The sequence below is a fragment of the Meles meles genome, chromosome 2 (genome assembly GCF_922984935.1).
Source record: "Meles meles chromosome 2, mMelMel3.1 paternal haplotype, whole genome shotgun sequence".
NCBI lineage: Eukaryota > Metazoa > Chordata > Mammalia > Carnivora > Mustelidae > Meles > Meles meles.
Window position 1 is genome coordinate 57,595,163 of NC_060067.1, and position 14,809 is coordinate 57,609,971.

The window sequence follows — 14,809 nt, forward strand, 5'->3', positions numbered from 1 at the left end:
TACATTTGTTTTACAGTGAAAGAATAAATGTTAAATAATTTGGTACCAGGTAAAACTTCTGAGTGGTACAATTTCTTGTTGTAATGAGAACAAAGGAATTGATCAGGCATTTTCCCTTGATGTAAAGAAGCCTCACTAGAAACTGGCCCATCCCAGACTTTGGCCTCTGGCTTCCAGGCCCACGCTCCTCACCTGGCCCTGTGCCCTCTCGTTAGCAGTGGTAGGAGATGGTGTTCACGGTGATTGAGATGACTTCCAACTGTGGTTTGTTTTTTTCTGGTTTTAGGTTGATATCCCTGAAAGTACTTAACAGTATCGTGCTGTTGGGGAAATCATGCCAGTATGTGAAGGAGGCCAAGATGGAAGAAAAGTTGTTTAATCCCCCTCCAGCCAGCGCACCAGGCAAACCACCTAATAAATCACAGAACAAATGTAAACCCTCCCAAGGTACATTTGGTTCTTTCCATCACTTGTATGAATCATTTTCCAAAAAGTTATTGATCTGAATTTTCTTAGTAAATCACCATTTGGTCAGTTTCACAAGGCTTTCAAGAATTGATTTTACTTTGCTGAGTTGTTTTTAATGTTTATATTTTAGATCTCATCACAGATATACCTAATGCAGTGCTCTGAGTTTTTACATTTATTCCCTGTCGAGGAGTTGATCCTTGAGTGCCTGCTACATGGCAGACCCAGGGGATACAGCAGCCGGAAAGAAAGGCAGCACTGATTCTGACTTGTTGGGGAGACAGGGAGAAAGTGAGGGGGCAGTCATGCTGTAGAGAAAACTAAAGCCGGGTCTGGAAAAGGAATGTGACTGGGAGTCTGGAGCTCCCCCAGCCAAGGAAAGGGCACCTTCCCAGGCATACCACCAGCAGCATGTGCCAAGGCCCAGGGTGGAAACCAGCATGTGCTGGGCATGCCAAGGGACCACAAAGGCCAGGTGGCTGGAGTGGACCCACCCCATGGGAGAGGGACTGGAGAAGGAGTCAGAGAGGCCCCCTTACTTCCATGTAGACTGTGGCTTTTACTGTGTGGGAAGGATCTGTTTCACGGGTGGGAAGTGCATTTCAGACAAGGGTCTCAGTGTCCGTGTAGGGTGTTTTGGAGATCAGAACACAGTCCAGCCACCATTCAGGAAGGTGTTGCAGAAGGAGTAACTTGATCCAGCTGACGTTTTAAAAGGATCACTCTCCAGCTTTGTGGAAAGGAGACTCAAGGAGAACGAGCCCAGAGGTAGAGGCCAGCCGGGAGGTTGCCTGGCTCAGAATGGGGCTTCGTGGTGTGAGCAGGGAGAGCTGGCCAGATTCCAGATAGATCTGGAAGAGAACGGGATTTGCTGATGAGGTTTCACAATGGGAGAGACAGAGAGTAAGAGGTGATTCTAGGGTTGCTAGCCTGAAAGATTTGGAGGAAGAAGTGGGACACTGATGTAGTTTTTGTCATTCGATGGCAGTTCCTTGTCTGTTCCGTATCTGTTCTTGTGACTTTTCATTTAAATGGCTTATTTTTAAGTATGCGGAGCCTCTGTGTGCCAGGTAATATACACAGTGCTGGAGATACAGAGATAAGAAATCATGCCTGGAGGGCTTCACAGACTGACCAGGGAGATGGCAAAAGTGGATAATGCAGAGAGGGGAGCGGGTTGTCCACAGGCATGGACGGGCCAGGAGAGGCTCCCTTCCTGGAGGTGGTGATGCCTGAACTAAACCTCAAAGGGTAGAAGAAGTAGGTCCAGGTGAAGGGACCTCTGCTTTAGACTTCCCGTAGGTGGAATACTCAGGGCTGCTAAGGTGTCTACACAGAAGATGTTGGATGTCCTAGGGTCTGTCTCCCCTTGACGTCCTGAGTATAGCAGCCAGGGCTGACTTTTTGGGCAACAATCATATTAGGACTTGGTCATGTAGGAGAGAGTTTGTTGTATGGGAGTTCTCATCTCCCCAAAATCAGGTAGTGGTGTTAGTTGTGTGATAGGATCCACGTAAGAGCCTTTCTATAAAAGTTTAATCAAACAAATGGCGTAGCCTTGGAGTTTCATTATAAACTATGACTGCTTTACATGCCCCAGGCTATTTGGTGATCACTTGCTTTACCTAAAAGTATGGATGATGGACACTTCTTTCCATTACTGCTCTCTTGGTAAGTTTGTGTATATTTTAAGTTGGGGGGAAAATCCTTTTCTAAGTAGTTGGATCTGTTTTTCCACAGAAGAAAACCTGTCCGCTTCGGTCACGAGCCAGCCAGTTCATCCAAAGGAAAATGTCATCCCATTACTTGTGGCAAGCAGTTCTGATCAGTTTCTGACCACTCCAGATGGTGATGAGAAGGACATAACGCAGGAAAGCTCTGAATTAAAGCACAGATCCTCAAAGAAAGATTTGTTAGAGGTAGACAGGTTCACAATCTGTGGAAACCGAATCGACTGAACTCTGCGGCCTCTCGTGCCCAAGATGCAGAGTACTAGGACAGGAGATGCTCTGCTCCCAGGACGGAGAGATGCAAAAAATGGCACTTAAATATTTATTTAAAAACTTAAATTATTAATGGAAAGCGAATCTTAATATCTTTCTTCCAGTAATGGGGTTTGGCTGCCCCTCAAGCTGCAGAAAAGCAGCGACCTCCAGCCTGGACTCTGGAAACCTGACTGGTTGGAGGAGCCCCTCCTGCTCGGCAGGGAGCAGTCACCCCTGGGCCTCACGGGCGAAACGTCAGAATCACTCTGCTTTGTCAGTCTGCGCTTCCAGAACATCGAATTTTGCCTCAAGGCCTCTTCAGTACAAGGATATACCTGGAAAACTGTGAAGCTTTTCCCATGACATTACCTTTCCAGCCCCGTACTATTTTCACAAACAGTTTTCAAACTATATTTCATCTGCCAAAGCATTAAAAAAAAGTAATTAAACTTAAGTCAAGATAAATGTTCTTACCACCAGAATAATCCTTGAAGATGTATCTGAATTAATCAGAATAAAAGGCTACCTAAAATAATTCATGATGAATAGTAGCATTTTATAGGAAAAAACCCTAAGCCAGTTTATTTAAAAAATATTCATTACTGAAGATTGCATCACGGAGAAAAATGTTTCATAATTTTTCAGTTTACTCTTTAAAGCAAAACGTGAGCTGTGTATTGTTCCATTGCAAGGATAGAAAGAAAGAAAAAAGACACTTTTTTATACTGAAAAAGCAGAGCAGTGTTAACTTTAATGTATAGTTAACTGGTTTCGCTTTAAAACTAATTGCTTCATAAATTGTTACGGTTAAAAGGATTTGGTGTTGAATGGGCTGAAGAATTGTCAGTGTACAAAATCCAAAGGTGTCAACTTTAACAGAGTTTTTTAAAGTGACAGCTTTAAAGTGAATACTCTAAATGGTTTGGGCAGCGTCTTGCTTGGACTTAGAAAACACGGGAGTCCTGCTGATTGGAGTGTCCATGGGGGTGCCTGTGCTTGGGGCCGTGTGTTTGGGCTGTGAGCGAGGCTGTTGGGATGGGGGGGATGAGGTGTGTGTGTTTGGACGCTGGGAACAGCAACCAAAAGGTGCTTTTTGGTTTTGTTTGAGATCAAGTTTTCCGTTTCTGCTTAATTACTAGTTTGTGGCCCACATCATGGGCCAAGTCATTTCCCACCACAGTTTTATCTTGAGAAACCTTTCTGCATTTTCATAAAAATGTTATAGCATCTCATTTCAAAATGTGCAGATGTTGCTGTTAACTGTCATTTCCTTTGCTGTTTTCATGTTGAAGTTCAGCTCTTGTGCTGACACTGCAGGCATATGATATGCAGAAGGTAAATTTTAGGGGATCCATCTCTTTTCCTGGGTGAAATACAAAGCACACTTTAATGTTTTGGCTTCTTTGGCTTCTGTATAAATACAGAAGGGAATCTTAATGTTTTGCATTAAGTAACGAAATAGGAAGATTAATGTTCACGTAGGGTAAAAGAGGATATTGTACCGAAATGCTTTTGTGAAACCAGGAAGTATTTTGAGTAAAAAATGAAAAGACTCATGTTTGTGTATGTTTCAACAAAGTCCCATTTTAGAATTCTTGTATCCATCTCCTCTTCACCACCAAAAGGAACAGTGTCCACGTGAGTGGACTAGTTTGGAGGAAACGTTGCCAAATGTAGCCCTGATCAGAGCAAGAATATGAATTTGGGTATATCTGTCAATTCAGCTTGAATTATCCTGTTACTGTTGTGCTGTCATTTTCAGAAGATTTCATTTCCTTTGCAGAATCTGTTGGGAGTTTGGAATGATGTTCATTTCTTCTGTTAAAATGGCATTCAGTACTAATTTTATAAGTGCATCTTGTGTGAACCTCAATAAATTCAATTTTGTAATCTTTTTTAAAAAGTTCACTGAATTTATTTTAATAATGTTACTGTTATATTTGCTAAAGTAACTCTGTAATAAGAATTTACTTCTAATTTACAACTGACAAGTCTGTCTAATTTGAATTCTTCTCTCAGTCTTAATGGTGGCAAAATATTGGATTTTGAGTGTCACACAATGTATTTTTCACATCTGAGAGTCGAGTTCAAGACAGAACTTTGCTTTTCAAAAAAAAAAATTTTTAAGCACAACACTGGTCAGACACTAATTAGCTTTTCCTTGGAACAGAAGCATGAACCTCAAGGATCATTCAGGATCTTGTTCAAATTTTTTAGTACTTTGTACTTCTGTACTTTGGCCACTGTTGAAACTGTGTACTCATTATATGTATACATGGAAGAAACGTGTTGTAATTAGATCCCCAAAACATTTCTGCCACTGCTGCTAATTCAGCAGAGGAGAGTATTAGTTCACAAAGTCATTTAAAATCACTGCATTTCGATATTTTTCATTTATCTGTTCTTCCAACAGGGATTTATGAATCACCTTGTATGTGTTAGGAGGCTTTTCTAAGATGCTGGGATTAGCAGTGAACCCAGCTCCAGCTCTTCCGGGGAAGACCAGTAGTAAACAAGTCAGTAAGACAACATCTCCTGGAGATACATTGTCTAATGACCAGAAGACCTTTTGGGTTTATGTCAGACCTAAAATAAATATGGTTCTTTAACATTTTATAGAAGTCTGATTTTTTTCCTATTGTATTTTTGTAAAATAAAATAGTTATGTAGCAGTTCCACAGTACTTCTATAAGATAGAAATTATATATATATATGTATATATATATATATATACATATATATATATATATATTTTAAACTAAAGACTGCCAATCATCCATCAGAATCTGTTCTGTTCCATAGACAGAGTTTCAGTGCAGCAGTTGGGGACTACATCCCTGAGTCCTTGCTGTCGCTCGTGGCCTAGAGACATTCCCACCAAGGGATAGAAGTCAAAGGGCTCTATGCCATCATGGACACCCTTCCACCTTCTCTCCCCTTCCCACCAGCTGGAACCCAGAGAAGGTGTGGCTTTGCCCCAACCATGCTCTGTGTCCATAGGATGGCAGAGCTGCAGGGGCATGGATCCTGGGTCCCTGAATGCCTTTGTGGGACATAGTACCCTGTCCACTAGGAGCACTCAGCTTTGACTATACATGAGAGAGGAATAAATGCCCTTGTTTCTAAACTACTGAATCCAGAAGGTCTGTATCATAGTCCAAATTAATACACTAAGGAATCTGGAAGGGTCTATTTAAAGATCTTCACACAAATGGAGTGAGGTGTTTGACCTCTAAAACACATTCTCCTGAAACACTCTGGGTTCTCATTCGTAGAATGAATCTCATTCAAAAGCTAAAGATGGCTGTGTCCCACTCATTCAGAGGTCAGACTCCCAGCACCCTTGGTTGGGCATCTTGAACTGAACCTTGACATTCGCTCATAAATGGCAAACTCCTCTTTGTTCATATACTCTACTGGACAGATAAAGCCTTGCTCCTCATCACTCGGAAGATTGTGCAGGAAGAGTGAATGATGGATCTAGTGTAACAGCACAGAGAAGTGAAAGCAAAGGAGTGAATATATCAAAAGAGCAGCAAAAATACGGTCATCTGGGACCAGTTTGAGGCAAATGGTTCTGTGTAAGAGATTGCTCGAAATATTCCTGTGTTAGGTTCAGTGTGATATGTGGCATTCGTGAGTGCCTGAGACATTGAGGATGGTTTGGGTCATGTTGAATCTGCTTGAGACCTGTCTACAGTTGAGGAGGAAGTTGTTAAGGAAATTGGCATTTCAAGGGAGTTTGAGTGATCTGCAAAGTTGGCTTACAGGAAACAGCTCCCATTTAGCAGTGTTTGCTTGTTCTAAATTTCAATAAGAAAAGCTAACACATACTGGCAGGTTAGTTAAAGGGCCGTTTTGGCCTGGTGCAGTAAAAGTATTGGAAGTTGTTTGATACTTAATGAAAAAGAAGGGTAAGTATCTGCACAGTGTGTTTTGCTCTCAACTTGCAATTTTCTTTTTGGCAGGTGAGGACGTTAAGGGCAGTGTGGGGAGGGGAGTCTTGGGTTACAGGGGGCACCTTTTAAAAAAGACTGGATCAGGAATTGTAGAATGTATAAGCTCCTGAAGGGTGAATTGCCTGTAATTATTTTTAGTAAGCATATTGTATTTCATTTTAGAATATGTCTGCATAAGAATGCAAACACTGGGAAATCGCTATATTAAGGTTAACCAGATAGAGTGAAATACAAGAAAAATGCATAAATATCTTGTAGGGCTTGATTTAACACATATTAATTGCACAGTCCCTGTGGAAAGCACAGACGTAAATAAGCTCTGCTCTGCTCTAAGGTCCAGTGGGCAGACTGATGGTTGAACTGGCTTGGCAATTCTAGTCCCGTGAGCTACGTGCCGCCGTAAACATGGGTACTGGTTGCAGGAGAACATCTAACTCAGACTGATTCCCAGCATCTGTCTTGTACGGTTCCTGGCATGTGCAGGTGACCAGTAAATATTTATTGGATGATTAAACATGGGAACCGTCGTGGAGAACGTGCCCTTGGACTGCCTGAAAAAGAGTAAAAATGCGATGGGGTAAGAGATAAAGGAAGAGCAAGCCAGGCAGGGATGAAGGAGGAAAGCACAGCATGGCCTCACATGCCTGAGAGTCTGTCGAGTGCCAGACATCATGCTTAGAATACGAGGAGGAGTTTCAATCCAAGGTGGGGGACAGTGGAGAAGGAGGCAGGGGCTAGATCTGGAGAGTTTTGAATGCTTTACCGAGAATCTTGGGCTTGATCCTGCAGGCAATGGGGAGAACTTACATGGACTCTTCAGTTGGATCATTGGAGCTATCAAATGAGAGGATAAATGGGGAAAAAAAAAAGGGGGGGGGGAAGCTACTCGTAAACTATAAAGGGTTAGGTAACTTGTCCGAGGTCGCACAGGTAGCCCATATCAGAACAGAAAGTTAAACCCCTTCCCTAACTGAGTAGCCTGAGGTCATTGCTGCTTTGGGGAGGAAATAGAAACAGACCAGGAGACCCTGCGACCATGGCCATTCCCGCTATAGGAACAGGACATACTGGATGTAGGGCCTGGGGACCTTTCGGATGTTGGGTGTCTTAAGATGTTTGCCCCTCTGGGAAGCTGGGGGAGGACCAGCTGGCTGTGTGGGGTTGGAAGCAGGGACTTGTACACTGCAAACCTGCTTATCTGTAGGTCAGGCTTGATGATACCCACTTCCTGGGATTGTTGGGACGAGTAAGAGTGCGTCTGACACGGTGTCAGGGTGGCTCAGTTGGTCAAGCATCCAACTCTTGATCTCAGCTCAGGTCATGATCTCAGTGCAGTGAAATCGAGCCCCTCATCAGGTGTGGAGCCTACTTGAGATTCTCTCTCCCTCTGCCCCTCCCCCCCCCAAAAGAGTGCATCTGACGCTCAAGTTGTAAATGATACAGCACTGTGCAAATCTTAATTGTTGACCCCCATCACCCGAGGCCTCACAGCCTAGATAAGTGGTCCTTAAAGTGTGGTCCCGACCAGCAGCATCCCATCACCTGTGGACGTGTTAAAAATACAGACTATTCTCTGCCCCCACCCAGGCCTGATGAACAGAAACTCTGGGGCTGAGGCCTGACAATCTGTTTTTACAGCTCTGCTGGTGATTCACAAGCTTGTTAAAGCTTGAAAACCCAGTCCTAGAGCCATCACTTTCTAAGACCTAGATCTCAGAATTAGGAGGCCCAGAAAAACCCTATCTGCGCTTCCCAAGGTAAAGATTGAAGAGACTAAAACAGAATTTTGGTCTTAAGCAGATACCTCCAATTAACTGAAAATGTATATTTTACTGCTGTGGCCCACTCAAGGCCAAGCAACCTGATAAGACCAAGCGGGGTTAGAAGCAGGGGCTTCTAGATCTTCCTCAAACCTTGCTTCGCATTATTCTTCAGACTACACCCTCAAGGTTCAGCCCCCACCCCCTGGCACTAGAATCTTTCAGATGAGTCATGCAGAAATCACAAAGTACTGGACCAACATATCACAGGAGACTCCAAAAGTTTAATCACCAAAGCTGAGGCAGAGAAGACACACAGTCCACTAAGCGGTGCCCCTGAGCTCCAAACTCTTCGTGGCAGACTCACTCGACGGAGCACCCCCCACTGTCCAAGGAGCTGGCCACACGGTGGACAGGGCATGCAGGGTCCCTCCTTTGGAAGCTTCCATTCCAATATTCCAGTGAAGAAACCAGATAATAAACACGAGAACGGCTGAGGATTTGCAGAAGGGAACGGGGACCCTAGAGAAAACAAGGTAATGAGCAAGGGGCAGGATGCCGTCTTGAAATCGGATGGCCCACAGGAAGGTCCCTCTGTGTCAACTGTGGCCAGAGCTAGAAGGAACCTCCTTTAGGCAGAAAGCAGCACGTTCAAAGCTGCTGGCACGAGAGTGAGCATGCTGAACTCTGTCAACAGGAGGGACTTCGGCAGAGTTGGAGGACATGAGGTTGGGCCCAGGTCATCCAAGCCCAGGGACAGGAGTTAGGGTAGTGTTGGTCCAAGGAACAGATGAGGAGTTAGGATATTGCTTTTTTCTGATTTGGGTTGCAGCATGGCCAGTATGGAATCAGGGAGACTGGAGAGGGGGCTGTTTTGAATGGAGTACCCTGGGCTCGGGCAGGCCTAGTGTCATCCCAGGGCTGGGCCAGGAGCCCCCCAGATTGACCTCGCTTTGTCTTCCCCTGGGAAGGGCAAAGCAGTAGCACATCTGCAGGAACCTCTAAGCCTCCCCTGGCAATACAGGCACAGAACAGAGGATCCAGCCTAGATGCGAGCCTGTCCCTTCTTCCATGCTGACACTGCCAAGCAGGGCAAGTCCTCCTTCATCTGATTCTGCTTCTCTTTGGGTGATCGCGGTGACGAGCTGTCTTCAGACACGCTTCCCTGCAGAAATGACTCCCTGGGGCAGCCTGGACGGCTCACTGGCCTGTGATAGAAACCATATTTCCTTTAGGGGAAGTAGAAGGGAGCACGGAGGGCCCCATGCTAAGGAGGAGGAAACTGGGCTCAGCTCTCCTGCGTTGGACTGGGAAGGGAAGGAGCTGTTGGTAGGTGAAGGAAAGCCATGTGCTTTCCTGAGCCAAAGGCAGACGCTTAGCCAACACAGCCCCATCAGCGCCCCTATGCTATGGAGAGTTATAATCAGGAAAGGATGCTGTACTGTCCACCTTTATTTGGAAAACACAGCAGGAAAGAGCATGACTTTCCCTTGTGAATATAATGGCGGTACGTGCACTGTTCATTTCTCCCTCAAATGTAGCATGTTAAGAGGTGGCCTAGGTCCCAGACTGATGGCAGTTTTGCCTGGAAGGGGTCTCACAGGGCACCCAAACTCTCCCCCAGGGGCAAGGTGACTTCTCCTGCACCCCTGATAGGTTCTCATCTCACTGGGACATGAAAGAACTATGATAATAATAGTAGTAAAAGTACAGTAATAGTAGTAATTTTAAAAGCAGCACCTATTAGACATCTACAGTAAACCATCAAACAAAGCCTATTAATTCACATCTCCTTTAATCGGCACAATGTCCCTGAAAATTCCCCGTTTTACAGATGTGTAAACCAAGGCTAGGAGGCTCTTTTTTCAAGTCGCCCAGCTAGAGAGGAACAGAGCCAAGATTTACCAGATCCCGTGGTGGCAGAATCGTTGGCCCTTCCCCAGTCCACAGAGTACAGACCTCAGTACAGCCCTACACGATAGCTCTTAGCAACACACACAAGATTTGTTTCTTACATCAAAGAGTTTTCTTTGGGGTTTTCCACATAGAGTATCATGTTATCTGCAAAGAGTGAGAGTTTAACTTTTTCTTTGCCGATTCGAATGCATTTTATTTCTTTTTGTTGTCTGAGTGCTGAGGCTAGGACTTCTAGTGCTATGTTGTATAGCAGTGGTGATAGTGGACATCCCCGCCATGTTTCTGACCTTAGGGGAAAAGCTCTCAGTTTTTCCCCATTAAAAATAATATTTGCTGTGGGTTTTTCGTATATGGCTCTTATGATATTGAGGTATGTGGAGAGTTTTTTTTTTTTTAAGATTTTATTTATTTATTTGACAAAGAGACAGACAGTGAGAGAAGAAACATAAGCAGGGGGAATGAGAGAGAGAGAAGCAGGTCTCCTGCTAAGCAAGGAGCCCAGTGTGGTGCTTGATCCCAGGACCCCGGGACATGACCTGAGCCAAAGGCAGACGCTTAGCCAACACAGCCCCATCAGCGCCCCTATGCTATGGAGAGTTATAATCAGGAAAGGATGCTGTACTTTGTTGAATGCTTTATTTTGCTTCAAGAGGATCATATGCCTCTTGTCCTTTCTTTTATTAATGTAGTGTATCACAGTGATTGATTTGCAGATGTTAAACCACCCTTGCAGCTCAAGAAAAATTCCACTTGGTTGTGGTAAATAATCCTTTTAATGTGCTGTTGCATTCTATTGGCTAGTATTTTGGTGAGAATTTTTGCATCCATGTTCATCAGGGATATTGGTCTGTAATTCTCCTTTCTGGTGGGGTCTTTGCCTGGTTTTAATGCACAGAAAGGGGAACCCTCTTATACTATTAAGAATGCAAGTGGTGCAGCCACTCTGGAAAACAGTATGGAGATTTCTCAAAAATTTGAAAATAGAGCTACCCTACAACCCAGCAACTACACTACTGGGTATTTACCCCAAAGATACAAACATACTGATTTGAAAGGGCATGTTTAGAGCAGCAATGTCCACAATAGCCAGACTGTGGAAAGAGCCCAGATGTCCATTGACAGAGGGATGGATTAAGAAGATGTGGTATATATACACAATGGAATACTATGCAGCCATCAAAAACCAAAATCTTGCCATTTGCAACAACGTGAATGGAACTAGAAGGTATTATGCTAAGCTAAATAAGTCGATCAGAGAAAGACAATTGCCATATGATCTTACTCATGTGTGGAATTTAAGAAACAAAAGAGAGGATCATAGGGGAAGGGAAGGAAAAATAAGACAAGACGAAATCAGAGAGGGAGATATAAACCATAAGAGACTCTAAATCATAGGAACTGAGGGTTGCTGGAGGGGAGGTGAGTAGGGGGATGGTGTAAGAGGGGGATGGGCATTAACGAGGGTATGTGATGTAATGAGCACTGGGTGTTACTTAAGACTGATGAATTGGGGCCCTGGGTGGCTCAGTTGGTTAAGTGTCTGCCTTCTGCTCAGGCTATGATCCCGAGATAGAGCCCCAGGATAGAACCCCGAATCAGGCTCCCTGCCCAGCGGAGAGTCTGCTTCTCCCTCTACCCGTCACCCCACTCGTGCTCTCTCTCTCAAATAAATAAATAAAATCTCTTCTAAAAAAAATTTTAATACGACCAATGAATCACTGAACTCTACCTCTGAAACTAATAATACACTATATGTTAACTAATTGAATTTAAATTTTAAAAAAGGAGTTTCCGAACAAAAGTATGCGAAACCGATTTTCCATTCCTTCTGACCTCCTTTGGTTCACATTTTCCAGACTCTCAAATGATTCTAATCCTCCCTAGATTGGCGTTGCTAAGTGCTATTTTTAGAATTTGGATTACGAATGGATTGTCCTGGTTATGCTTATTGCCAAATCACCTTTTTTTCTCCCTACTGAATCATGATGAGGCATAAAAGTGTGGACTTTTGTGATGACTGACACTTTTCAAATCACCTTTTCTTGGCTTCCCGTTCTCCCCTGCAACGTGTGTACATAGGGATTGAGCTGTCCATGCGCCAAACAGGAAACCAGATAACCCTGATTTTCCAGGCACTTGGATGCTATGCCTGGACCAAAGGGAGAGCTCCCCACCACGTACCAGGCACATGCTTGCAAAACATATGGTCATATGCGCCCAGGACTGTGGGACCCCTGCTAAGGAGGGAGGGTGGAGAGAGGGTCCAGCAATGGCAAATACCACTCACTTTAGAAGTTTTTTATTTTTGATCCTCAAGTAATATGCGTTCATTACTGGAAAGTCAGAAGACTATTAAGAAAAAGATAGGGAGAGAAAGGAATACCTGTAATTTTACCATTTAACTTGGTGCATGTTCTTTCAAACTGTGTCTGCAAAGAGACACACAGTCACGTGTAAATATATTTCAAATACACTCCACATGCTGATTTGAAGCATGCTGCATTTCCTTCACATGTGGTGGGAATTGTTCCATGCAACAATTTAAAATATTTTCAATGCATGCATACAGTTCCATATATAGCCATATCATCATTCCTTTAATCAACTCCTTTTTGTTACACATTTGTCTGACTACTTCTTTAGGATAAATTCCTAGAATTGGAATTACTTGGGCAAAGGCTGCAAATCACTTATGATGTGTTGTTACAAAATTACCTTCCAGAGGCATACATAGTATGAATATTTTCACCAGCCCTGGGGTGGATGACTCTCCTAATCCTTGCCAACTTTACAAGTATTTTAAAAAGAGTACCTAGTTTTAAGCACGTGATTAAATATTTTTAATATATTTATTAGATATTTTTCATTTTCGTGACATGCATATTCGTATCTTTAGTTTTTCTTTCTGGTATTAGCTGGAAATAGGGCAGGGGTATGGGGAGCTTCCTGATTGCCCTACACCAGTGTTTTACAACATTTTGAACAGTAAACTTTAACCAAAAAATGCCTACCTTTACTCTGATTTTTTCAAAATTTTCTACTTATATTTTTTAAGTGTTAGTCATACCATACTAAATTGATTCCATAATCTTGTGATGGATGGTGTCCCAAAGATTGGAAAACACTGGCTTAGACCCAACATCACCTGAATCATCATCATCAGCTGCCTGAATATACTGGTCCTGAACAGAGTCAGGGTTTTATTAGCAAAGAATACAAGGGAGGTAGACATCAGGCAGACACGTAACAGTCACCATCAGACCTTACAGGGTGGGCCAGGTATAGGCAGGTGAAGACCGGGAGAGCCCTGGTGAGAGTGAATGTAAGGGTAGGATAAGCATGCCTGCACCCAGCACCATGTCGTCTGGGCCCAGGGATGTGTGGAAGGAGGCTGGCTGGAAAAGCTGGCTGAGCCTGGCCTATCACAGAGGGACTTGGCTGCCAGGCTCCAGAAGAACCTCTTCAGGGAGTGTCTTAGTGTCTTAGTGTGGGCTACTATAACAAATGAGTGCAGACTGGAGTTCAGGAGGCTAGAAGTCCCAAGTCAGTGTGTTGGCACCTCTGGAATCTGATGAGCACCCCTTTCCTGGCTTGCAGATGGTGGGGTTCTGGTATCCTGGCCTGGTGGAGAGCAGAGGGAGAGTCAGCAAACTTGCTGTAGCCTCTGCCCATGAGGGAACCGTGATGGTTCATTTCACGTGCACCTTGACTGGGCTCTGGGACCCCGGCAGCTGGAAAACATTGCTTCTGGGTGTGTCTGTGCGTGTTCCTGGAAGACATTAGTGTCGATTCAGGAGGCTGAGTAGACTTGTGGACGGGCATCACCAAATCCCTGCACCAGCCACGTGCAGAAAAAGGTAAAGGAAGGGGGAGTTCCCTCTGTCCTGGAGCTTCCATGTCTGCTTTCTCTTACTTTCAGACCCGGACCTCTTGGTGCCTCCGAGACTTAAAATCAACCAGATCCTCAGTCCTCCAGGCTTGGCCTCAGACCGAATTAGAGCCTCGGCTCCCCTCGCTCTCCAGCTGGGAGAGCAAACTGTGGGCTTTCAGCCCTCCATTACCACGTATGCCAAATTCCCTAGGAGACCTGCTCTTACCCGTAATTGTGTATCTCCTGTGGGCTCTCTTTCTGGAGAACCCGACCAGTCCAGGTACTAATCCCATTCATGAGGCAGCACCTCCATAACCTAATCACCTCCCATAGGCCCTACCTTGGGGGGTAGGATTTTGACAGGTGAATTTGGGGGAAGTTATCCCTGGGCTGGAGTGCTCAGATGCTTAGCAGACTTTCCTACCAGGATTCATTTATTCAGCAACAGGCTGACCCTACTCAGCGTTCCTCCCCAGACACACTAGGGTTTCAAGTGTTTGTCTGCATTTTTTTCCTCCGATGGACTACATTTTCCTAATGTCTTTTCAAGTGTACCATTGTTACCAAAGCTCCCCCCGCCGCCCAGGCTCTCTCTAAACTCATCACCTGGAGGTCTCGCTAAGTGGCTTGGGACAACTGTGTCCTGCGGAACAGGAGTCATCTGCGATGGGCCCACGGTGCGCAGAGCATCTGATAAATGTGACCAGCCTCTGGGACACAGCACTCAGCACTTCTCTCCACCACTGTTGCCCCAACAAGCTGACGACCCAGCAACTGGGTATGAAGTGATCCCCGTGCTGTCTACACTGGACACAGAATTCCCTCCTGCCAAAAGGGTTCTGCTCATAT

At 44.5% G+C, this 14,809-nt stretch overlaps 1 protein-coding gene across 1 annotated transcript in view; it reads left to right on the forward strand.

Annotated features, from left to right (window-relative positions):
• The window catches only part of TAPT1 (transmembrane anterior posterior transformation 1), a 65,489-nt gene extending 61,133 nt beyond the window's left edge, over positions 1 to 4,356 (forward strand). Inside the window, exons 13-14 of the mRNA XM_045996837.1 lie at positions 287 to 447; positions 2,209 to 4,356. Coding sequence (XP_045852793.1) covers positions 287 to 447; positions 2,209 to 2,426 — 379 coding nt within the window. The 3' untranslated portion in view covers positions 2,427 to 4,356. The remainder of the gene's footprint in view (positions 1 to 286; positions 448 to 2,208) is intronic.
• The last annotated feature ends 10,453 nt before the right edge of the window (positions 4,357 to 14,809 follow it).